The following is a 25,897-nucleotide window of genomic DNA, read 5'->3' as shown; positions in this document are numbered from 1 at the left end:
GCCCCTATAAAAGAGTTTTTAAATCCAGGTTGTAAAGTATTCTTTGTAATTGAACTTTGAAAGATTCTTCCCTTTTTTTTCCCCCTGAAAATTGCATATGATAGTTTCATGGTTAAATTTTCATGAGGCAATGTTAGTGGTCTGATGAATTCCTTTATTATCTGGTGCAGGAGCCTGTAAAATAGGATGAAAACCTGCTAGAAAGCTGCATTGTGTCCTTACAGGCAGGGTTTAATGTTAGTTTTTCACAACAGAAACTTAGAGGGTATGCTGAATTTGGAAATTGTCTTCAATAGTGATTTTTAAATTTTTTTACATTTTAAAGTAAATGTTTTTTTGTTTTTTTTTTTAGATTTTTAATTTATTTATTTGACAGAGAGAGAGAGACAGCGAGAGAGGGAACACAAGCAGGGGGAGTGGGAGAGGGAGAAGCAGGCTTCCCGCTGAGCAGAGAGCCCAGTGCGGGGCTCCGGGCTGGATCACAGGAATCTGGGATCATGACCTGAGCCAAAGGCAGACGCTTAACGACTGAGCCGCCCAGGCGCCTCTTCAATAGTGATTTTAGAAACTGTATGAGAAAGAGACTGAGAATCTGATACTGTGTGTGATCTTCACATGCCGATTTCTCTTATCAATTGGATAAAAATTAAAGGCAGAAGGATAGCCAGTTCAGAGAGGGTGATCTGGTAAGATTTTGTTGCACACTCTTTCCCCTAAATACCAGGCTACTGAGCTGGAGATAGCGGCTTAGTTATGAGCTCCTTGATTTTCATCCCATTGTTGAAGAAGGTCTGCAAATCTATTCTGTGGGGATAAACAATGCATCTCACACAGGTATGGACTGCCCTTTTGAGAATGTATGTAGATAATATGGTGACTGATTAAATGCAAAAGAATTCAAAACCATTATTGTAGTCAGAGTTGCTTTTTATCATTTTTTTCTCCACCATCTGTTACTTAAAGAGCAAGTACTTTGACAAAATATTAGGAACCACTTAAGGTCTTAAGACTTTCAGTAGGGTTTGTTGTGTATTATCTCTTAGCTATTTTCTGTCCTTGGTATATTTTATTCAGTGCTCAGGGACTGACTACTGAACCTATGCTAGGCCTTGTCCTGCGTGCTGTTAAAATAGATGAGGAACTCACAAACTAGTTGGGAGACTGAAGCTAAGTAAATGCAACAGAATGAGGTGGTTGCTAAGGCAGAAGTATGTATTACAAATCTTATGGGCACAAAGAGATATATGGAGAAAGATGGCAGCTAGGCTGTTGGGGAAACGGTGGTAGAAGAAGGGTGTTAGAAGCAGAGGGCTCAGTATGAGCAAAAATATGTTTGTCTGATGGACTCTGGAAACGCTGGACTACTCCAGGTTCTAGAAACTGCAGGTAATTCAGTGGGACAGGACCTTGGGTGGGACTTTGGGGTCGGGGTGGGGTGGGGTGGGGTGCGGGGATATAGTGATAAGGCCCTGCTAAGAAGGTTGGAATTGGTCTTAAAGGCCTCAGGCAGGAGCTTGAGGGAGGGTTCCTAACAGTGTTCTGATACCAACTGAGATATAGTAGGGTTGATACTCTGTTGTGAAACTTGAGGAGCCAAAGCAGTGTTTTTTCTGCTTAGAAGGTTGTCTCCCACCTCTAGCCTGTTCCGCTCTCCTATGTGGAGGTAAACCCTATTGCAGATGCTATTTTTTTTCTTTCCCACTCAGAATTCACATAATTCCTTAGACAAGAGCTATGTTGGGACATTCCATTTTCAGGCCTTCTAGATCTTGCTGATTTTCTTTCCCCCCCCCACACCCCCTCCATGGGGCTTGAACTCGTGACTCTAAGATTAAGAGTCTCATGTTCTACCGACTGAGCCAGCCAGGTGCCCCTAGATCTTGCTGATTATTTGTCTGCGTATTCTGTTGATGACTGAGAGAGGTGCTTTGAAGTCACAGCGTAATCGTGGATTCGTGTATTTCTCTTTTCATATCTATGAAATTGCTTTATGTATTTTGAAGCTGTGTTGTTGGAGGAAACACACACTTAGAATTGTCTTCTTGGTGAATTAACCTCTTTATCATTATGTAATGTCCCTCTTTATCCCTAGCAGTATTTCTTATTCTGAAGTTTATTTTGTCTGATGTGAATATAGCTACTCCACCTTTCGATCAGTGTTTGCATGATTTATTTTTTCCTATCTTTTTACCTAGAACTTATTTGTATTTATTTATTTATTTGTTAATTTTTAAGTAGGCTCCACACTCAGCATGGAGCCCAACGAGGGGCTTGAACTAACTACCCTGAGATCAAGATCTGAGCTGAGATAAAAAGTTAACCAACTGAGCCACCCAGGCACCCCTTTATGTTTTTATATTTATTATTTTTTTAATATTTTATTCACTGAGAGAGAGAGAGCACAGAGGGAGAGTAAGAGGGAGAAGCAGACTCCTTGCTAAGCTGGATCCCAGGACCCTGAGATCATGACCTGGGCCGAAGGCAGACGCTTAACCAACTGAGCCACCCAGGTGCCCCAATGTCTTTATATTTAAAGCGTGTTTCTCATAGACTACATGTTGGGTTTTGCGTTTTTATCTAATTTGTTCTGTCAGTGTCTATCTCTTAATTGGTATGTTTTGATCACTTACATTTCATGTTATTATTGGGATGGTTGGGTTAAAATCGTCCATCTTGCTAGTTGTCTTCTGTTTTCTATTTGTTGCATATGTTCTTTTTTCTGCCTTCTTAAAAATTTTTTATTATTTAAGTATATTTGATATGCAATGTTATATTAGTTTCAGGTGTACAACATTGTGATTCCACAATTCCGTACATGCTCACCATGATAAGTCTAGTTACCATCTGTCACCATACACTGCTATTACAATATTATTGACTATATTTTCTATGCTGTACTTCTTTAAAAAAGATTTTATTTATTTATTTGAGAGAGAGGAGAGCATGAGCAGCAGAGGAGCAGAGGGAGAGGAACAAGCCGACTCCCACTGAGCATGGAGCCCTACTCGGTTGATCCCATGACCCTGAGATCATGACCTGAGCAGAAATCAAGAGTTGGAGGCTTAACTGAATGCGCCACTCAGGCGCCCCTATGCTGTACTTTTTATCTCTGTAACTTATTTATTTTATGACTGGAAGTTTGTACATCTTAATACCCCTTCACCTCTTTTGCTCATCCCTTCACCCCCCTCCCCTCTGGCACCACCAGTTTGTTTTATGTATTCATGAGTCCTTTTTTGTTGTTCGTTTGTTTTGTTTTTTAGATAAGTGAACTCATAATGATACTTGTTTTTCTCTGCCAACTTATTTCTCTTAGTGTAATACCTTCTAAGTCCATCCATGTTGCTGCCTACTTTTGGTTTGAGTATTTTTTTATTTCCACCATTGGTTCATTATTTATACCCCTTCTTTTAATCTTCTTAGTGTTTTTTTAAGTACATTACATTATTTCACATAAAAGAAATTTACAACTGTATAACTCCCATTTTTCCTTCTGTCTCTGTGCTTTTGTTGTCATACATTTTCCTTTATTTATTTATTTATTTATTTTTTTAAAAGATTTTATTTATTTGACAGAGAGAGATACAGCGAGAGAGGGAACACAAGCAGCGGGAGTGGGAGAGGGAGAAGCAGGCTTCCCGCGGAGCAGGGAGCCCGATGCGGGGCTCGATCCCAGGACCCTGGGATCATGACCCGAGCCAAAGGCAGTCGCCTAACGACTGAGCCACCCAGGCGCCCCCATTTTCCTTTTTTTAAAAAAGATTTTGGGGCACCTGGGTGGCTCAGTCGTTAGGCGACTGCCTTTGGCTCAGGTCATGATCCCAGGGTCCTGGGATCGAGCCCCACATCGGGCTCCCTGCTCACCGGGAAGTCTGCTTCTCCCTCTCCTACTCCCCCTGCTTGTGTTCCTGCTCTCGCTGTCTCCCTGTCAAATAAATAAATAAAATCTTTTAAAAAATAAAAAGAAAAAAAATAAAAAGATTTTATTTATTAGAGAGAGAGAGAGGGAGTATGAGCAGGGGAAGGGGCAAAAGGAGAGGGAGAAGCAGCCTCCCCACTGAGCAGGGAGCCCAATGCAAGCTGATCCCAGGACCCTGGGATGACCCCAGCCCAAGGCAGAAGGCAGACACTCAACTGACTGAGCCACCCAGGCTCCCCTCATATATTTTACTTTTATATATGCTATAAATCCACAATTCATTGCTACTATTTTTACTTGAGGCAGTCAATTATATTCTAAAGCAAATAAAAATAGCCACCCCAAAAGTTTTTTTTCCAAAAAGTATTTTTTTATATTTACCTCAGACCATTTGATATTATCCTTCAGCTCTTGGGGGTTCCATTCTATTTTTTTTTTTTTTTCACTTTTTCCCACTTTGACTCTTAATGGTTTTCATCTCTCTGCTGAAATTTCACATCTGTTTCTGCATGCTGTCTAACTTTTCCATTAGAGTGTTTAATGTATTAATCATAGTTATTTTAAATTTCTTGTCTGGTAGTTCCAATATTCCGGTCATCTCTAAGTCTTTTCCTGTTGATTACTTTGCTTCTTTCCTTTTTTTTTTTTTAAAGATTTTATTTATTTATTTGTTTGTTTGTTTGTTTGTTTGGGGGAGAGAGAGAATCCCAAGCAGACTCCTTGCTGAGTGCAGAGCCTGACACGGGGCTTGATCTGACAACCCTGAGATAATGACCTGAGCCAAAATCATGAGTTGGATGCTTAACAACCCACCCAGGTGCCCCTGATTACTTTGCTTCTTGATAGTGGGTTGTTTCTCTTGCTTTTTGTTGTGTTGCTTGTAATTTGTTACTGATTGCTAGATGTAGGACTTAAAACAGTAGAAACTGAGGCAAGTATTTACTCTAGGTACATGTCTTCTTTTATTAGGGTATTAGCGTGGGAGTTCCAGTCAGTTAGGAGGTGAGTTGGGTTTGGGTTTTGTTGTTGTGGTTACCTTAGGTGCACACGGGCCTTCAAATTCCTCAGGTTTAGGATGGATTTGCTGGTGGGAGGGCTTTTCCTCAATGTTTATGCTTTACTCTCAGCTTTAGGTCTTTCTTTTGTTGCTGGGTGCTTGCTTACCTGCTGGTGGGGAGCAGGGATTCCCTGTTGTCTTGGTTCAGCCTCAGTGTTAGGCAGGCCCTGTTTTTCTGGTTCTGGGGGGAAGAGGGGTGTAGATCTTTCTGGTGATCCTGCCCTTGCCCCAGAGGTAGGATACTTCTAATGGTCCAGATCAGAATTTCCTGCCTTTCCCCCAGGCATAAAGTGGTGTTTTATTTTTCTTTTACTCTGCCCCAGCTGCCTTGGGAGGGACAGAGTTTACCACCCTTTCCCCAGGGGTGTAAGATTTTTATTCTTTAGAAAAAGGACTTGGTGGACCTTTGCATTTTCCCCAGAGTAGCGGTTGCTTTCCTTCTCCAGACTAGCACTACTGAGAAGTTGTCTCTGGCCTCCTGCTTAGTATTTTTTTTTTTAAGAGTTTATTTATTTATTTGACAGAGAGAGAGACACAGCGAGAGAGGGAACACAAGCAGGGGGAGTGGGAGAGGGAGAAGCAGGTTTCCCGCGGAGCAGGGAGCCCGATGCGATGTGGGGCTCGATCCCAGGACCCTGGGATCATGACCTGAGCTGAAGGCAGACGCTTAACGACTGAGCCACCCAGGCGCCCCTCCTGCCTAGTATTTTTTAATGAACATCCAGTCTACTGAAGTCTATGGAGAAAAACCCCTGGGTGTCTATGCTCTTGCTAAACCACACAAGACCTTTAGTAAAATTCATTAAGAATTGTACCTGAGTTCTTCTTACTTGCCTGCGTGTTGGTCCCATCGTTCTCCCTCTGCCACAGGTGAACCAGAGCTTGCATCTCTTCGTGGAGGTGCCTGTTTTTCCTAAAATTTCAGTCTGGTAGGTTGCCCTGTAACCTCAGCTCTCCGATGGCTTCAAGAAAAGTTACGGTTTTGTAGATTGTTTGGCTTTTTCTTGTTATTGGAGTTGGAGTGATGCTTTTCCCGGCTTTCTATATCCTAAACGGAAGTTAGAAGTTAAGGCAATTCCATTTTATACTAATTTTATTTTCCAGTGAAATGAATTTCCCTCTTTCTTTCCCTGTGATATTGTGATTAAATATATATTTGGTCTTCATCCACTGTTTCTAGACACAGCTCCTATAATTTCCTATATAAGAGACATAGGGGCATGTTCTGTTGTAATATTTGCTTTTGTTCTCAATTCCTGAAATAGCTCCAGGGCAATGAAAGTGAAATGGTGTCTTTTGTTATTTATATAACAAGTCCCTTCAACCCACTTGCGTTTATGTTAATGAGGTGATTTTTGGAAAGCATCCAGATCTTCTAAGGATGGGGGCTAGTTGCTAGAGGAACCAACTGTGTGATTAGGCTGTTGGAACTTTAAGTCCAGTCTGACCTGTGGAGAGGGGAGAGGGGCTGGAGATTGAATCAAGCACTAATGGCCAATGATTTTAATCAGTCGCACCTGTGTAATGAAGCCTCCATAAAACCTCCAAAAGGACAGAGTTTGGAGAGCTTTCAGGTTGGTGAACAGGTGGAGGTGCTGGGTGAGTGGCTTGCCCAGAGAGAGCATGGAACTCCACACCCCTTCCCATATGCCTTGCCCTATGCATCTTTTCCATCTGGCAGTTCCTGAGTTATATCCTTTTATAATAAACTGGTAATCTAGTAAGTAAACTGTTTTCTTGAGTTCTGTGAGCCACTCAGGCAAATTAATTAAACCCAAGGAGGGATAGTGGGACCCTCCAATTTATAGCCAGTCAGTTGGAAGCACTGGTAACAACCTGGACTTGTATTTGGCATCTGAAGAGGGGGCAGTTTTGTGGGACTGAGCCCTTCTCTAGTAAAGCATTAACATGAAGACAGTTGGGAGCTTCCTGGACATTATACTCTGCCTGCCTCAAGTATTTGTCAATGGGCTGCAGGTTATAAGGACATTTAATTTTATCTACATTTCCTTCTGGAAGTTAGGTTATTGATAAGTGCTTTTTTTCTTGTAAATCACTAAGACATTTGTAAACTAAGGGAGACTCCTGTCCTGTAGGACTATAATCTCTATAAATTAACCATTTGTTTTTTTCTTCCCTTAGCTTTAGGGCAGCCAAGAGTGCTGAGGAATGTCACATATATCCCACCTTGGGGGCAGGGGTTGTGGGGTGTCAGCTTGTGCTTTGTCCTTAGCTTGCCTTCTGCTCCCTCATCATCAGAATTGAGTTAAATTGTCTGTGTTGCAGAATTGCTTGATGTGTAGAAAACCCATACATCTGGGGCGCCTGGGTGGCTCAGTCATTAAGCGTCTGCCTTCGGCTCAGGTCATGATCCCAGGGTCCTGGGATCAAGCCCCACATCGGGCTCCCTGCTCAACGGGAAGCCTGCTTCTCCCTCTCCCACTCCCCCTGCTTGTATTCCCTCTCTGGTTGTCTCTCTCTCTGTCAAATAAATAAGTAAAATCTTAAAAAAAAAAAAAAAAAAAAAGAAAACCCATACATCTGGTGTCAGAGGTCCAAAAAGAATATGTGGGAGCCCCAGCCTCCTCTCCCCATCTAGCTAGGGTCTGATAAAATAGAGGGGAGGCTGAAGTGGTCACTGGGACCAGGTTTCTCTGCTTGCTTCTGTGTTGGGTGGAAAAAGGCAATATAGGTCTCTCTGCACCTGACTCATGTGAAGATATAGGCTCCTCTGCTATTTCCAGGTTTGTTTTCATGGTTGCTTTGGCTCACCTGACAAACACATGAAAATAAGTATGTACCCACGTGCCTGTGCCTGCCTAGGGAAACCTGTGTGGCTTGGTGCCAAGAGTGAAAGAAAGAGTGGTGCGCCTTAAAGCCAGGTCTCATCTAAGCAGAGGTAGGCTGGGAGTAAAGGAAGGCTTGGTAGTGCCCCGGAGGAGGTTTTTCTCTTGATCTCCAGTCCAGACCCTGGCAGGGGACCGGGACAGGTAAGGCAGGAGTTTTGGATGGAGCTGTGGAGACTGAAGTTTTCCCTGAGAACTGCTTACTCTTGAGTGGCTATGGTTCCCTCGCTCTGAGCTCTGTGAGGTAAGGTTCTGGCACTTCCATCTTTGTTGAGTAGATGAGAGGCTTCTGGGAAGATGATGTGCTGATCTCATTCTTATCCCTGAAGTTATCTCTGTGACCTTAAAAGACTGATTCCTGGGTGGGAATCATATGGCTTATAGGATTCCTTTATCCAAAAGATGAGGTGGGAGTAAGTAGGTGATCTGAATTCCTGATTACTGGGGCACAGGAATTGAGAGAGGGAGAAGGTCATGCTGAGTGCAGGTTCAGGAAGGTGCTTGTCTTCCTCTGACAGATTCTGGGTTTTTCATATATAGGTTGTTGTGGAATCTAACTTCTTTGAGGTTTCTGGACTGGCTCAACTCTAAACCAAAAGCAGTAGTGTGTGCCATCTCCCTATGGGATGCCTTCTAATGCCAGGTCTGTGGATGAGAGAAGCCATGTAGCTCTGATTGGGTGTCAAAATTCCTGGGTCCTGTTCTGGGAGAATCTCTTTGCAACCCCAGACGGTAGTGAGAGCATGCTGAGGAGGAAAACTGATAGCAGTCAAGTCCCATGTTAGGGTGCCCTCTGGATGTTCTTTCTCCATCAGGTCTTAATTATATTCTCTCTCTTTTCTGGGCACTTTGGAAAAAGAGATGTATTGAATGGGCAAACAGCAATGTAGGAAGTAAGATTGATGTTGTAGACACAGCAACACACAGGTGTGTATTTTCATGAAGGTCCTTTCCTTGTTATAGTCTTTGCAATGGCCCTGGTCTTAGCATCTTCCTAGCCTTTCTCTCCACCTGCTCATGTTCTTTGCTGGCCTGAGAGTAGCTACAGACTTGTCCACATGTTGCTGGATACTGCAGAAGTTCCTGTTTATGTTTGGGTGGAGGTGAGTGGGTGTGGGCAGTGAGAAGCCTATCAGGCTGACTAACCTGGCAGTGGGAGTCTGGTCTTTGCAGGACAGGTTTGTAGGTTTTAAAATGGTAAGACCAGGCCAAAACCTGCACCTCAGGGAGAATCCATGCTATGGATAAATCTAATGCCAACCTATTCTTGGTGTCAAGCCAGGTACCTCTTGTTGGAAGCTGCCATCAGCTGAGCTCTCACAGTTATCTTTCTTGGGAGCACTAGGTGTCTGCCTATCTCCATTTATTTCTCTGTGTCCTGTGGTGGAAATGGATATAACCTCATTATATTTAGGTCTGTGTGTAAGGCATGCTGTTCCTACATAAGAGGTTAGCTTTGCAGGTCTAAACCAGAGACTCACCAGCTTCTGCCCTAGACTGACATACTTATATTCTTTGATATTCTTTGCCAGGCCACAGTAAACACAAGTGTGAAGGAAACATTTGTCATGGAAGCCAGGGAGCTGGAAAGCCCCACACCAACCTACCATCTCATTCCCGAGGCCAGCCAGCCCAAGGAAGATGTCAACATGCAACCTCAACAGACTGCAGAAACTATGCAGCTAAAGAAGGAGATCTCGCTGTTGAATGGGGTCAGCCTGGTGGTGGGCAACATGATCGGGTCAGGAATCTTTGTCTCACCCAAGGGCGTGCTGGTATACACTGCCTCCTATGGGTTGTCGCTGGTCGTATGGGCCATTGGTGGGCTTTTCTCCGTTGTTGGTGCCCTTTGCTATGCGGAGCTGGGGACCACCATCACCAAGTCTGGGGCCAGCTATGCTTATATTCTAGAGGCCTTTGGGGGCTTCATTGCCTTTATCCGTCTGTGGGCCTCCTTGCTAATTGTTGAGCCCACCAGTCAGGCCATCATTGCCATCACCTTCGCCAACTACATCATCCAGCCCTCGTTCCCTACCTGTGATCCCCCATACCTGGCCTGCCGTCTCCTCGCTGCTGCTTGCATATGTAAGTCTGGGGTTTAGTGGTGGAGTATGTTTGAGGGTGTGGGTTCCTTTAATAATGCTAATGGTAACTGATACTTGAACACCCTATTTTGCTTTGGGGGGGGAAGAGAGGCATCTTACCTTTTTTTTTTTTTTTTTTAATATTTTATTTATTTAAGAGAGAGAGAGAGCAGGAGCAGGATGGGTGGGGGAGAGGGAGAGGGAGAGGCAGATTCCCTGCTGAGCAGGGGGCCTGATGCGGGACTCAATCCCAGGATCCTGGGATCATGACCTGAGCCGAAGGCAGATGCTTAACTGACTGAGCCACCCGGGCGCCCCGCATCTTACCTTTTGAAGTAATTTCACCAAAGTCATTTAACCCTGAGAGATAAGTAAGGGTAAAGGTTAGGGATGAGAGAAGTTTGAGTCTCTTTGTGGCTTTTGGTGCCTCCCATTCCTTCTACTCTTGACTGTTCCAGAGTTCTGTTCCCCAGTCTACGTGACAGGTTGGTGCATGTCTTACATTTGTCTTACCAGTTGTTTTGATTGGAGTCAACATCACTAGTTGTAACTGAACCCAGAAAAAACATCAGTGCTGAGGACTTTATTTTTTGCTTCCCAGCTTTTTATTTTAAACCAGTTTAGAGGCTGAGGAAAGAGGCTTCTCTAGATTGTTGGGGTCCCAAGGTGTTATCCCTCAGCCCACAGGACCAGTGTTTCCTGCCACTGCCATTCTTTGCAGCCCATTCTGAGAAGCAGGCACCACACCAAAATGGCTTTTTCTCATTGGTGTTTCAAATTTCTTTCTCTCTGTCTTTTTTTTTTAAGATTTTATTTATTTATGTGGAAGAGACAGTGCGCACGTGAGAGAGAGAAGGAGGGAGATCACGAACAGGGGAAAGGGTAGAGGGAGAAGCAGACTCCCCGCTGAGCAGGGAGCCCGATGTGGGACTCGATCCCAGGACCCCGGGATCATGACCTGAGCCGAAGGCAGACGCTTAACTGACTGAGTTACCCAGGTGCCCCATATTTGGGTTTCTGATGACAGAACCTGAGAGATCCCAGTTGATCCCTCTTTATTTTCCTTTTTCTCTCATGAGGTGGTAAGGAGGGGTTCTGTGAAATCGCTGAAAAGGAGAGAAGATTGCTGTGAATTTACCCAATCTTGTAGAGCTAGTGTTTTAGCTGAGAAGTGGCCCAGAATTCCCTGTGTTCCTTAGCACTGTGCTGCCAGGGGCACTTAATTATACTCTGTTCTTTCCGTATCTCTGCTTGCAAAAGCTTTGGCAGTATATGTAGTTTATCCACAGTGTTAAAAATAGACTGAGAGTACCTTGGAGTTAGCAAAAAAGGATTGTACGGTACACTGTGCTTCCTGACTTTAAGGAATTTGTTAAAGACAAATGTTAAAGGGAACCCCTCCACATGTAGCCCAAGGAGGAGGTAAGGTGGGTACTCAGCTGTATGTGTGTTAGGGTCTGGCCAGGGGAACTCGGGCCTGACTGAGTTCTCTAAAAAAAAGAAGAATTTTCTGATTATAAAATGTGTTCATTAGGGAGAAGATGAACTTATTCTCAATCACCCATAATCTACCACCACAAGATGAACACCTTTAATAACTAAATCATGTCTTCATTTCTTTCTTTTATAGAATTGGCATCGTACTTTGCATATAACTTTATATTCTGCTTTTTAAATTTAGTATATCATGTTTTTCCCCTTTTTATGGAATGTTCTTCAAAAGAAACAGTTTTTAAAGTAGCGTCTTTTTATTATAATTACTATTATTTAAAGGGAATACATAGACATTATAGGCACTTTGAAAATGCAAAAAAATAGAAAAAAGAAAAGAAAAATCACCCATAATTTTATTTTTTTAATTTATTTTATTTTTAAAAGATTTTTATTTATTTGTCAGAGAGAGAGAGAGAGAGCACAAGCAGTGGGAGCCGCCAGCAGAGGGAGAAGCAGGCTCCCCACTGAGCAAGGAGCCCCATGTGGGACTCGATCCCAAGACCCTGGGATTATGACCTGAGCTGAAGGCAGATGCTTAACCAACTGAGCCACCCAGGCATCCCCACCCCATAATTTTAACTCCCAGAGAACTATTACTACTATTTGTGTGAAATACCTCCTAGTATTTTTTTTTTTCTGTGCTTATCTCATTTTTTTTTTTTTTGCTCTTGAGATCATACTGTGGTTTGTATAATACTTTAAAAATTTTAATATTTAATCCCTTTCATCAGATATTCTTAGAAAACATGGTTTAGGGACACATAAATAGTTTCCTGGCAGTGTAGTATAGTGGTTAAGATCATAGCTCCCATGCCAGACCAGGACTGATTCTAGCTTTACCAGCTGTTTTTCCCAGCTGTTAACCTTGGAGGAGTTAGTTAACTGTTGCCTTGGTCTTCTCATTTGTAAAATGGAAATACCATGAGGAATAAATGAATCAATACAGGTACAGTACTTCTCTTTCTGGCATGGAGTAAGTGCTCTGTATTATTATTATAAATAATATTGCTGTGGGAGTCTTTGTATATAAAGATTAAGAGTTTCTGCATCTTGGGGCGCCTGGGTGGCTCAGTTGGTTAAGCGACTGCCTTCGGTTCAGGTCATGATCCTGGAGTCCCGGGATCGAGTCTCACATTGGGCTCCCTGCTCGGCAGGGAGTCTCCTTCTCCCTCTGACCCTCCTCCCTCTCATGCTCTCTGTCTCTCATTCTCTCTCTCTCAAATAAATAAATAAAATCTTTAAAAAAAAAAGTTTCTGCATCTTTTTTTTTTTTAGGGTAGAATTAGCTATACAGGAGAAATACCTGTGTCTAAAGAAATAAACAGTTTTAAGATTCTTCGTGTGTTACCCAGTTTCCTTCTAGAAGGTTTTGTGAGTTTGTGCTCTTATCTAAGCACTTGAGAGTGCCTGTGTGTTGGCCTCGTGATGGCCTTAGGGTGAATTCCAAGGATAACCAAGTCAAAGGACACCATTCTATATATAATTTTTCATGTATAGAAGATTTTTATTTGGTAAATCTTTTTTCCTTTATGATCTTCTCCATTGTTTTTGTTCTTTTGTCCTTAACGAAGCCCATCCCCATACCAGGAACTGCTCTTTTTTCTTTTCTTTGCCAGAACTGCTCTTTTGATTGGCGGAGAGACCTCACCTCTTAGACGTGCAGTCATGGTATCTGTAGCTTTTTTCATTCAAGTGTACTTTTACCCAGATTACTCACCATCAGAATTCCTTCAAGCCCCTATCCCAGAAGCCCAAGCTTTTCCATAATGCATACCTGCAGGTAGGAACTTGTCAGAAATGGGCTTAAGTCATAAAACCATGTCCTGTCCTAACTGACAAGACTTTGGGGTTCAGCTTACTTCTCCTCTTGGAATTTAGGGTGTAGAATTGGGCTGATGCATCATCTAACAAAGCTGGGATGTGCTGAAGGGAGTCTCTTTGGGCAGGGGTGGCAGTGGTCTTAAGAGACAAAATTGGAAGATACCAATTAGGTCATAATACAAAAATCTGCACTGAATCCACGGCAAAATTTAGGTAGGATAGGAGAATTGAGTTAGTCTTGAAATTAAGATAAGAGGGGTCCAGGTTTTTTGGGGAGACTGTCTATGGAAATTATAGCCATGCAAGCTATACAATTGAAGTTCCATTCTAGAAGAAAGGGCCCAGCATTCTCCATATAACAACTGCAGGTCAGAGTTGCAAGCTAGTGGCCCATGGGCCAGACTTGACCCACAGATATATTTGTTTAGCCTAGTGTTGTAAGCAATTTTGAATTACTTGCCAGCATTTGAAAACCAGGACCTTTCTGTTGAAAAATCAAAAGTTCTGGCAACCTTGGACCTAGATTCCTTCCTGACACAATCAGCTGCCTTTGTGTAGTGGTTGCTCCCTTTATTTATTTTTTAATATTTTATTTATTTAGGGCGCCGGGGTGGCTCAGATGGTTAAGCGTCTGCCTTCGGCTCAGGTCATGATCCCAGGGTCCTGGGATCGAGTCCCACATTGGGCTCCCTGCTCCTTGGGAGCCTGCTTCTCCCTCTGCCTCTCTCTCTCTCTCTCATGCATAAATAAAAATTAAAAATATATACATTTTATTTATTTATTTGACAGAGAGAGCATGGTGGCGGTGGGGAGGGTGGTAACAGGAGAGGGAGAAGCAGACTCCCCGCTGAGAGCAAGGAGCCCGGCCCTGGGCTTGATCCCAGGACCTTGGGACCATGGCCCGAGCTAAAGGCAGACGCTTAACTGACTGAGTCACCCAGGCACTCATATACCCAGACATTCTTGCCTTTGCTCTGTTGCATTACCTCCTTGGCCCTTGAAGGCATTGCTGTTTCACATCCTCACTTTCCAGCAGCCCCCCCACCCTATTCCCAGGTTATACTGGCAGAGAGATCCTAGCAACTTTTTTGAATTTCAGGCTATCTTAGCTACTCATTATCCTAGAACAGTGGTTTTCAACCAGAGGTGAGTTTGTCCCCCAGGAAACATTTTGCAAGGTCTGGAGACATTTTGGTTGTCACACCTCCTTGGAAGGGGTGCTACTGGCATCTAGTGAGTAGAAACCAGGGGTACTATTGAGCATCTTATAAAGTACAGGACAGCCTCTCACAACTAAGACTTATTTTGCCCCAAATATCAATAGTGCTGAAGTTGAGAAACTCTATCCTAAAGGTGCATTCTATTCATATGTGTTCTGGGAGCTTGTAATCTTCTGTGGTGGGTAGGGCCTCAGGCTGTCAACTGGACTCGGTGTGCTCAGAGGCTCTTACTCACTTAAAGGACTATAGGGGAAAATGGCAGTTCTTGAGGCCCATAGGTCCCTCCTCTTGCCGGGTGACCAGCAGTATTATTGGTAACTCAGGTGCCCAGGAGTATTTGATTTGATTGTGGAAGGGTGATTTTTCTTAGTTTGTTTATTTTTGTGGGATCCTGCCTGTTGTGTAGGCTCACACACGTCATTCAAGAATATTTGTTGTGAAGGTTTCATTATAGAAGTCATTCAGCACTGATACTGGCATCAAAGCAGAGGCTTGCTCACTGCTGAGACTCCCATTTCCCTCAATCCCCAGGGTTGGTTTGGGGAAAGCTGACAGTGAAGAGGAGCAGGAGCAGGAGGAGATGGGGGAGGGAGACTTCTAAATTAGAGGAGATTGGAGGGAAGAAACACTGTATAATGCCTGAATAGCTTTCTGTTGTCTCTTGCTGTCTTGGACTCAGGCCTGGGCAGGGTTCTGAGAAGGAAGGTTATGCTCCCCTATTTTGGTCACTGGTTGCTATGGATAGACAGCTTTCATGTTCTGAAAGTGACATGACTCAGAAGGACTGGGTCTTTACCATAGTCTCAAAGACCCTGGAGTCTACCCCCTGTAATAAGACTAAATGTGTATATTTGTGTAATTAAAAACAAGGACGATTCTTAAAAAGGCATATACCTGACATATTCATATGCATCCCAAGAGGGAGCTCCAGATTCCAGGATTTCCATTTGGAAGGGTTTACCTCTCCTGGACTGTTATAGAACATTTTTCTCCTAATATACTTGTAGATGGTCTCTCCCTAGCTTTTTTCTTCTCCCACCTTGTTGCTGTTGTTGTTAAGGATTGCATTCCTCTGTCCTTGAGTGCCCCTTAGTAACACCCAGCTTGTTTGTGGGAGGAATTGGAAGGGTTCCTTCCTCCCTGTTGCTGTGGGAAAAGGGAGCCGTGACTGTCAGCATAACTGGGACTATAGCTGCACATTGCTAAGTGATCTCCTCATCAGAAAGAGAATATGAGAGGTACAGTTCTGTTTGAGGGTGCATGTATTATCCAGGATTAATTTGGGTTTCAAACACCTGAAAACCAAAAGCAGCATGGCTCAAATATATTTAAGTTTATTTCTCTCACATATTAAAGGTAGGCAGTATGGGACTGGTAGGGTGACTTCATAATTTTTCAGGGAACCAGGTTCCCTTCTGCCTTATTGCTCTGCCATCCTCAGCATGTGACTTCTAGCTGGTGGTCCAAGATGGCTACTCAAGCTCTAGCTGTCAAGTCTGTACTGTAGCTGACAGGAAGGACAAAGAAAGGCATGCTCTTCCCTTCAAAGAGACTTCCTGAGGTCTTATTAATATGAAACTTTGCTTACCTCCCTGGGGCAAGAACTTAGTTACTTGGCCGTACCTGCCTGCAAGAGAGGCTGGTAAATGTTAGCTTTAATTTAGGCAGCCCACACTCTAGCTAAAACTTCTATTACTAAGGAAAAATGGAGGAACAGATATTTAAAGATAACTAGCAGTTTTTGCCACAGAGAAACTTTGGGGATTTGTTTCTGCTTTAGGGTTCGGTGTGGATCTGCTATTTGAGTACTCCTTTCCCAGCATCATGCCCCCAGAACTTGAAGACCCTCACATGGACCCCACACTCATTGGTGTAGGCTTTCCAGCAAGGACATGAGATCAGAAGAGGAGGGAAGGCTTGGATATTGTAATTGTGGTAGTTACTTTTATCTGAGCACCTGGCTTCCAGGCCCAGCCTTGTGCTTGAGCGCTGATAGAATCTATGGTGCTAGATGGGGATGGGAATTCGGGTAGGTTTGGAGGGGTGAGGATCAGATGGTGAAATGTTTCTTAATTAGAATCAGGAAAACATTCAGGGGACTTGGCTTCTGTTTGGTAGACTGTTTCTGGGAGCTCTCTGTTCTCTGGCAGAGCTGAGAGTACAGTGAAGCAAGTAAGACTCCTGGGGCCAGCATTTAAGGATGGATGCACTCACTCTCAGGTTCTTCAAGTGGTTCTGAAAGTGAGTGTTTCCTTAAATTTTGTGCCCCAGGCACCCCCCTCACCTCACCCTACTCCTGGCCTTGCTCCCTGGCTGCACATTGTTCTAGATTAAGTAGTTTTTACGGAGGAAGAAGCATATGTGCATGGTAAATAAGTCAGAGTATAAAATAGTATAAAATGGAAAAAGTCTTTCTCTCTCTCCAGAGCTTTGGTCTTCTTCCCCAGAGGCAACCACTGTGACAGGCTCTTTTGTATCTTTCCGACTGTCATTCAGAATGGGGAGAAGGAGTAGAAGTGAGACGGAGTGCCTGTCAGTGGGTCTGAGGATTATGTCTGCTTCTCTCCCCGATCTTGCATCCACATCTTGGTGCTACAGGGCAGAAGCACAGTGAGCATAGCCAGGGCATTGTGTGCTAATCTCTTTCTTCATGTGTATGTCCATCTTTTTGTTTCCCTCTTTTTGTCCCTTCTCTCTGGCTCTTTATCTCTGTCTCTTGTCTCTATCTCCTCTGACTTCTGTGTATTTCTCTATCTTTCTCTGTTAGGCTTTTTCTCACAAGCTGCACGCCCTCTCACTTCTGCTGCTTTTCATAGTCCTGCTTCATTCCTCTGTTTTCTTGTGGTTTTTGTTCCTCTATTACAAGGGCCTGAATGTCACTTTGACTTGCTGTATCTCCCAGCTCTGCTACTGTTAGATAGATTCAGTCTCTTGGTACCCCAGTCTATGTTCCTGGGAAAGGCAATTGAATAGGCTCAGCTTGGGTGATCAGCGGTGATAGGTGAGTAGGAGCAAGTCCCAAGAAGGGGCCTGGAAGGTACCTCAGAATATGCTTACTATATTGCACAGGGATCTGTGGATTACAGGTGGCTATTAATTAGGTAATCCTTATGCTAGCTGATGTAGGCTTAGCCCCACACAGCAAACTTTGATTAGCAGGGCAGCGGCATGCGTTCCTTTGGCCTTCCCTCCCATTTAACTGTTGCCTCCCACTCCTGACTGACTAGTGAGCACTTGTGTCATTTGCCAAAGTACTACTGAGTGAAAGCTCTTTTTTTTTTTTAAGCTTTTATTTATTTATTTGTCAGAGGGAGAGAGAGATCGCACAAGCAGGGCGAGTTTCAGGCAGAGGGAGAAGCAAGCTCCCCACTGGAGCAGGGAGCCCAATGCTGGATTTGATCCCAGGACTCTGGAATCATGACCTGAGCTGAAGGCAGATGCTTAACCAACTGAGTCACCCAGGTGTCCTAGTGAGTGAAAGCTCTTAAAGTGCTATGGAGCCTGTTTAGCCATCGTGTTTATTTCCACAGGCTCTAGGCTCTCCTCCCTTTGAGTAGAAGAATGTGAACTTTCTGACAGTTGCCTTGCTCTAGGGAATTAGTGGTTAAGTGAAAGTCATCACCCTCTTGATTCCAACCAGAGTTCATCATTTCCCCTCTTTGCTTGGCACACAATAAAACAATATGCTTTTGTTTCCCCCCCTAATAATTTGTGGTCTTCTTGGGGAAGCACCATGCAAATGCCTGAGGGAGAGACCTTGAGCCAGGTGTCCACATGAGTATAGCATAGATACTAATCTGTGCTGTGAAGTGGGACTGTTACAGGGTTCAGGGAGAGACAGCTCAGTGAGCAGCTGGCTGGTATATTTGGGGAAGGTTTTACAGAGGAAGTGGTGACCGAGCTAGACCTCGAAAGTGGGAGTTGCTGTTGGCTGTGGCAGCACGAGCAGGAAAGGACATTTCTTTTTTTTTTTTTAATATTTTATTTACTTATTTGACAGAGAGAAAGTGAGAGCACAAGCCAGGAGACAGAGGGAGAAGCAGGTTCCTCGCCGAGCGGGGAGCCCGACATGGAACCCGATCCCAGAACCCCGGGATCACGACCCGAGCAGAAGGCAGCCGCCCAACCAACTGAGCCACTCAGGCGCCCCTCTTTAAGAATGTATATGGCGGGGCGCCTGGGTGGCTCAGTTGGTTGGGCGACTGCCTTCGGCTCAGGTCATGATCCTGGAGTCCCTGGATCGAGTCCCGCATCGGGCTCCCTGCTCGGCAGGGAGTCTGCTTCTCCCTCTGACCCTCTTCCCTCTCGTGCTCTGTCTCTCATTCTCTCTCTCTCAAATAAATAAATAAAATCTTTAAAAAAAAAAAAAAAAAAAAAAAGAATGTATATGGACCAGTAAATGGTGTAGGAGTAGATAGAGGTGGCTTAGAGGATGAGCCCAAAAGATTTTGTAATAATGTTTGAGGTTCACATAAAAGTTCTATTTTTGGAGGCTTGGGGCAGTACTTAGCAGTGTCACTGTGGTGCCCCTTGTATTCTGTGTCCTCCTGGTGGGTCAGAGCAGTCCCTGTTAGGTGCTGGGGTAAGGTGCTGGGACCCTCAGCAGAGGGCCCAGATAACACTGAGATCTACAGGAACTGGAAATAAAGCCAGCAGTGCAGACAGGAGCCTGGGGAATGCCCAAACAAGCTCGCTTCTCCATGGACCTCACTGAGAATTGGGAAGTTTGGATAGAAATGGAGAGGGAGTTGGGAGAGGTCCTTACAAGCTGAGGAATGATGGTTGGCCTCTCTCAGCCACAGTTTCCTCATCTATAAAACAAGAATAGGAATGTCTATATTTTGGGGTTGTGAGAATTAATTGAAAGGATATATGTGAAATTGTCAGGTACTTACATACAAAACATTGTCTCTGTAATTCCTAGATGACTTGCCACCTGCATTCAAATTCACCTCATTTATTGATGGGCCTCTCTTGTAGCCATGGGAATGTTTTGTGCCTTGGATGGTTTGGAACGTTGGGAGTATGAGCGGGAAAGAGTGGGTGAAGTCCATTATTCCTGGGCCTGGGGGCAATTTCCAAAAAAATGATCCTGGCTGTCAGAATTTATGAATGTGTTAATGCATGCCTTTGTATCTTTACTTGTTAACAGTGATGGGCAGATTGTGGATGTCCCTCCATTGTCTGTTCTTCGGGCTCTGATTGGTCCATTGGCCCCTTTGCTTTAGGCAGATAGGGCAGAAGCGATGTTCTCTATAAGAAGAGATTGGATCACTGTGCCCTCAGCTTAAGCCTGCCGGTGACTTTATGTTTTTCCTTCTAGGTCTGCTGACATTTGTGAACTGTGCTTATGTCAAGTGGGGCACACGTGTTCAGGACACATTCACTTATGCCAAGGTCCTAGCGCTCATTGCCATCATTGTCATGGGCCTCGTTAAACTGTGCCAGGGTAAGATGGGCCTGGGCTGGGAAGGAGGGTGGATGACTCTGGGAGTTAGCCTAGATTTCCTAAGGAGGACATGGGGAATCTTGGCTTTACTGATTAGCTCTTTCTGTGTATATTGTAGACTGTCAGTGAGAGCAAGACATCTGTTCCTGGGCTTCTTGGGCCAGGCTGGCTTGGCCAGCTGAACATGAGTCAGTCACTCCCTCAGGGCTGCTTTCCCTGTGTGGAAGCTGGGAACATTGCAAGAAGGCAGCTGGGAGCCCAGGAGTTTTTAAAACCTGGATCTTGTGTAATTGGATCATAAATGTAACTGATGGGGATAGAGTGAGCCCTGCTTGGCCCTGTTTTTGGTCTGTGACTGCCAGGCAGTGAATAGGAAAACCTGGCCGTCCTTGAGAGGAGTGGGTAGGTGTATATGTGGGGTAGATGGAGTATAGAAATGAGTGGTTATTTTGCAGCCTTTATTTTTCATCTGGATTTGCTTTTATTTTACATTTGGTCTCAAAGTCAGCTCTCAGCAAAATAGTAAAATAGTATGAAGTTGGCACTGACTTTCCTGCATGTTGGCTTTAGAAAGCTTTTCAGTCCTGAACCGGAGTAGACTGGCAGTGAGGATAGACAAGGTCTCCTGAGCTCTTAGGGAAGTCTTGAGGTATCTTTGGCCAAGGAGATTTCAGTCGTTCTCTAGATTGCCTGACACTAAACTCAGCCATGTTTACATTTACCAGGGAGAGCTGAGACCCCCTCTCAGATTGATTGGATTAAACACAAAATGGTTTTGGAGTTCAGAAAGCTCTTTTTTTAAGTGCCTTGGCAGCTGGTCCAGTATCTTTGTGAACACGTGCCAAGTTAGTACAGCCAGCCACCTCGATGTCCTTGAGTCCCAGGAACATCTTGGGGTCAACGAGGGTAGCTGAGTTATCCTCCTATCAAGATCTGTGCCTTAATTGCTATGTATGATGACTGACGCACCTGGGGCATGAAAACCTTTATTTTCCCTTCTCTTGCTGCATACCCAGCCCTTTTTGACACATTGAAGGAATAGGTCTGCTTTTTGCAGGGGGTGATGGCAGGCTTCCTTATAAATCTGGATCTTGTTAAAAACCTCCAGTGTGTCCAGAAGGTCTCTCCTGGGCAGGCAGGTGCTGCTCTCTTGGCTTTTAAGTGTGTGGTCTCCAGAGGCCTCTGAAGAGAATGAAAGGTGCCTAGGCTGGCTCTCTAAGGGTGGAAGTGGCTCAGGCCTACCCCGGGCCTAGGGAGAGAGAAGACCCCAGTTCTTACATAGCCTGGGATTTCCTGCCACATGCAACTGCAGCCTCTGTGCAAGCAGAGCAACAGAATTTTCTCATGAGAATGAGAAAACTATTTGACCAAATTGTGCGGTGGTTTTGGCCACAAGAGACAGTTCCACAGGAAGGCCTAATTGTTAATTAAAAATGCCTCCTTTATGTGAAACAGGGTTCTTTCTAAAAATAGGAAGAAGAGCTCTGGCCTCCTGTGAGGTCACTTAGAAATTCATTAGAGCTTTTCTGGAAAAGGTGTTATCACTTCAGAAAGCAGCCAGGAATGCCTTTGTTTTTCTGAGATTGCATAGTTTGCTAGAGGAATATGCACTTTCTTGAGGGAATGGTTGGGGTGATAAAGTACAGGGAGAGCTGGTGGTTGTTCTTTTGATGTTAAATTATGTTTTTTTTCTTCTCTCTGCCTGCTTGCTTTTCCCTTCTTTTCTTGACCCTCCTCTCTTTTTCCCCATCTTCGCTTCCTTTTTCTTACTGCCTCTCCCTGTTCTTCTCCTTATACCTTCCATCTCTCCCCTCCTCCTCCTTCTTCTTCCTTTTCACTGAACCCCTTCCCCTGCCTGCTTTTGCCCCCACAGGACACTCTGAGCACTTTCAGGACGCCTTTGAGGGTTCCTCCTGGGACATGGGAGACCTCTCTCTCGCCCTCTACTCTGCCCTCTTCTCTTACTCAGGTTGGGACACCCTTAATTTTGTAACAGAAGAAATCAAAAACCCAGAAAGGTAACGGTGGGATCACACTCTCACTCCCCAACTTGGCTGGAACTCCTGTTGATAGTGGGCACACTTGCCCTCTTCCGTCCCCTTTCTCTTTCTCTCATCCCTTCTTCCTCTCCCTACTCCTCCTCCTCTAGCTCAGACAGATTAGGGGCTAGGTTGGGAATGAGTGAAGGTGGGAAAGCCCCTTGCTCCTCACCCTCAGGTTACACTGGAGGATCCCTCAGGTCCTTGCTCGCGGAGAGATCCTCTAGTGGGCAGTAGCTGACCCAGCTCGGGCTAAGGTGTTAGAACCTTGTGCTCTGGTGCTGACACTGAAGCCTGGGGAGCCAGAAGCTTATTCTGGGCAGTCAGGTTCCCAGCCTGGCCTCTAGTCCCTGGAGGACACTGCTCCTCCTTCCGTGGGACCCATTGGTTCTCTTGTGGCAAGGATCAAATATTGAGCCCCAGCTATTTTCACAGAGAAGGGTCGGTCTTTCTTTCTCTCTGATTCTCAGCAGAAAGGAGCATGGGATTCATAATCCCCCTAGACCATGTGGGAAAGAGGAGCCTGCCTCAAAGACTTAGAGCCAGGGAACTGTTAAATTTCAGAAAAATCCCTGGGTGAACTTTGACTCCAAAGAGAGTTGATTCTAGGTAGTCCTATCTTACTTGTCCTGACAGAAATTTGCCCCTGGCCATTGGGATTTCTATGCCAATTGTGACGCTCATCTACATCCTGACCAATGTGGCCTATTACACAGTGCTGAGCATTTCAGATGTCCTTGACAGTGATGCCGTGGCTGTGGTGAGTCCCGATTTGCTCATCATCTTATAATACTGAAGCAGTCTCTCTCTAAGCCCCGCCGGTGCTGCAGGGTGAGATGATGGGTCCAGGCTAGAGGGCGGGCTGCTCGGCAGTGACGGTGTTTGTCCTGACAGCGTAGGTACAGGTGGCTTATGGAACCCTGTCCTGTGCTGAGGGACTTCTGTGCTCTGTCCCTAGACATTTGCTGACCAGACATTTGGCATGTTCAGCTGGACCATTCCCATTGCTGTTGCCCTGTCCTGCTTTGGGGGCCTCAATGCATCTATCTTTGCTTCATCAAGGTAATGTGTTTCTGCTTTACCAATAACAGACTGCAGTATTTAATCTTCTGAGGCTCCAGGTGAGCCCATAAGAGCCCTTCTTTCTCTTAGATGTACAGGGTGTGTGTGTGTGTGTGTGTGTGTACACTTGTGTGCATGCATCAGCTGGCCTTTGTGCAGACATTTGTATGCTTGAAGCTCATGCTTCCATCTGAGGCGATGACAGATTGGTGAGAGGTAGAGGGGAGGAAGGTTATAGCTTGGAGTAGAGAAGATTATTAGTGATCACTTGCCGTGTACCAGGTATTAGCACAGGGGACTCTGCCCCTCACTTCACAGAAACCACCGAAGCTGACAGGCAGGCTCTGTTCTCCTCTCTTTCTAGAGACTTCTCTATAAGAGCATTTGTCCTTCCTGTTGTTTCAGAGAAAGGAGCAGTTCTGCTTTTCCAGGCTGACTTTGCTACCTGGTTTCAGGGTCCCAGCACTATCCCTCTTCTTAGCACATGGCTTTGTCACTTGGCCCTTCTCTTTGGTGGATTTCAGTAAGAGCCAGCTCTGCACAAGCTTCTCTCATCTCTGCTTAGTGAAGTCACAAAACAGCTTTTCTTATCTCCCTTCTTCCTTTCTGGACACACTTCTTGAGGGAATGGTCTCCATTTTAACTGCCACTCATTTTCTAGCCATTATACTTTGACTTCTACTACCTAAAAAATATTCTTTTTTTTTTAAAGATTTTATTTATTTATTAGAGAGAGAATGAGAGAGAGAGAGAGCATGAGGGGGGGAGGGTCAGAGGGAGAAGCAGACTCCCCGCCAAGCAGGGAGCCTGATGTGGGACTCAATCCCGGGACTCCAGCATGACCTGAGCCGAAGGCAGTCGCTTAACCAACTGAGCCACCCGGGCGCCCCTAAAAAATATTCTTATTAAGTGTACCTGTGATCTCCTTCTTAGCCTGCTTGTAGTTCTTATCCTACTGGACCCCTGAAGCAAGTGATGCTTACCGCCCTCTGCTTCTGAAACTATTCCTGTGACTCTAACACTCTGATATTTGAGAGGAAGGCTTCTTTCCTGATTTCTCTTTCACTCACCGTATAAATGTTGCTGTCCCCAGGGCTGGGAGTGTAATAGGCATTCAGTAACTATTTTCTACATGAACAGGTAAGAGGATGAATTAATAAAAGAAATAATTTTTGTCCTATTTTTATTTTTTTAAAGGGAACTTTTTTTTTTAAAGATTTTATTTATTTATTTGACAGAGAGAAACACAGAGAGAGAGGGAACACATGCAAGGGGAGTGGGAGAGGGAGAAGCGAAGCAGGCTTCCTGCTGCGCAGGGAGCCCGATGCGGGGCTCAATCCCATGACCCTGGGATCATGACCTGAGCCGAAGGCAGACACTTAATGACTGAGCCACCCAGGCGCCCCTGTCCTATTTGTTTTTCTTACTGGTTTTGACACCACAGTCCATGTACTTGGGGCCTCCCTAGGGTAACCAGGGTAATAGAGAGATCAAATTCTTGGAAAACAGCGTGGTATCTTCCCTTACTTCAACCTGGTATGGCCAGGGTCGCACTGGATGTGACTCTTAACAAGTTACCCTACCCAAAGATGGTGTTTCCCATAGCCTTACCCTTATCAATGCCCAAGACATTCCAAATGGCTCTGTCAATCTTCTTAAAATACTTAACACAGTAGGTACGTTTTAAGCTCACTCAGCTGTGTTGTGGCATTGACAGGATGGGGGTGGGGATAGGGGATTCAGAGAGTAAGAGTCTGGACCAGCACATAAGTGGAATGCAGTGATGTGGAGGTAATGTACAATTGTTTCTGTGTTAACTTCTCACTTTTTCTTTTATTACCTATGTAGTTGTTTTTGGCTTTGTACTAGACACTTTTGCTGTGCCTGCACATTATCCCCTTCCAGCATCTCCTCTACCATATTTCTTCTCTGCCCAGTACAGATTATTAACCTGTGTGAGCCAACTCCCACCATCTTGCCCTATGACCTTTCCAGATGCTAAAATCAACTCCTGTGGCTCCATCTGGATGGCTCACAAGTATCTCAGTGCACTCCACTTGTGCTTTGTCTTTAGTTGTGTTATTATGTGCTGTCGAGTCTCCTTGCTTGGCCTCTTTATTTTTTCCTTGGTGTTCATCCTCTTCTCCCAGCTCAAAAATGTACATGCATGCACACACACATACATACACACTCAAATGCAAAGGATCACCAAATTTGATTGAGGTGGTCACATCTGTCTTGTTTTCTCTTCAGCCAGGGTGTCTACCCTCATTCAGGCCTCCTCTCTTATAGGACAGTTATCACAGATTACTTTTTTTTTTGATTTATTTATTTATTTGGGAGATGGGGGGAGGGGCAGAGGGAGAGAGTCACAAGCAGACTCTGCGCTGAGCACGAGCATGACGCAGGGCTCGATCCCATGACCCTGAGATCATGACCTGAGCCCAAATCAAGAGTTGGAGGCTTAACTGACTATGCTACCCAGGCACCCCACGGATTACTTTATCTGGCCTTCTCCCTATACCCTAGCCTCTCCCTGCTTTAGTTGGCCTCAATGATGCCACCAGAGTCTCTGTCAAATCCTGTCGGGCCTTTACTTCAGAGCCACAGCAGGCTCTCAGTGTTCGTTCAGACTCCACAGCATGGCCTCATGTGCAGGTTCTTCCCAGCTGTTTCCTCACACACTTAACCTGGGACTGTAGGCATTCTAGTACCAACCTCAAGGAAGCCACCCTCTTTCACTCCTTCAAGCCTCTTTTGCCTTTGCCTACGCTGTTTCCCACCCATCTGCTCACCTTCTGGCAAACTCCAGTTCTTCACAGCCCAGATGTGGTCATCTCTTGTGAAGTTTTCTGTTCCCCCAGACCACCCCCAAGCCTGGTGAGTGCTTTGTGCTCCATGATGAT

General features: G+C 44.8%; 1 protein-coding gene across 8 annotated transcripts in view; it reads left to right on the top strand.

Moving 5' to 3' along the window:
- The window catches only part of SLC7A6 (solute carrier family 7 member 6), a 39,526-nt gene that overhangs the window by 3,569 nt on the left and 10,060 nt on the right, over positions 1-25,897 (top strand). For 4 of the 8 annotated variants that reach the window (XM_064580707.1, XM_064580706.1, XM_064580702.1 and 1 more), the window contains exons 2-7: positions 725-834; positions 9,355-9,907; positions 19,765-19,890; positions 21,764-21,908; positions 22,566-22,689; positions 22,888-22,991. In XM_064580707.1, the coding sequence (XP_064436777.1) occupies positions 820-834; positions 9,355-9,907; positions 19,765-19,890; positions 21,764-21,908; positions 22,566-22,689; positions 22,888-22,991 (1,067 nt within the window). In that variant the 5' untranslated portion in view covers positions 725-819. The remainder of the gene's footprint in view (positions 1-724; positions 835-9,354; positions 9,908-19,764; positions 19,891-21,763; positions 21,909-22,565; positions 22,690-22,887; positions 22,992-25,897) is intronic. The other 4 variants (XM_064580704.1, XM_064580703.1, XM_064580705.1 and 1 more) reach the window with 2 other exon arrangements.

This window comes from Mirounga angustirostris, unplaced genomic scaffold (genome assembly GCF_029215605.1).
Source record: "Mirounga angustirostris isolate CCGP_5_RB_7025 unplaced genomic scaffold, mMirAng1.0.hap1 SCAF_16, whole genome shotgun sequence".
NCBI classification, from domain to species: Eukaryota; Metazoa; Chordata; class Mammalia; order Carnivora; family Phocidae; genus Mirounga; species Mirounga angustirostris.
Note: the sequence above shows the minus strand (reverse complement) of the source record. Positions and strands in the feature narration are given on the sequence as shown.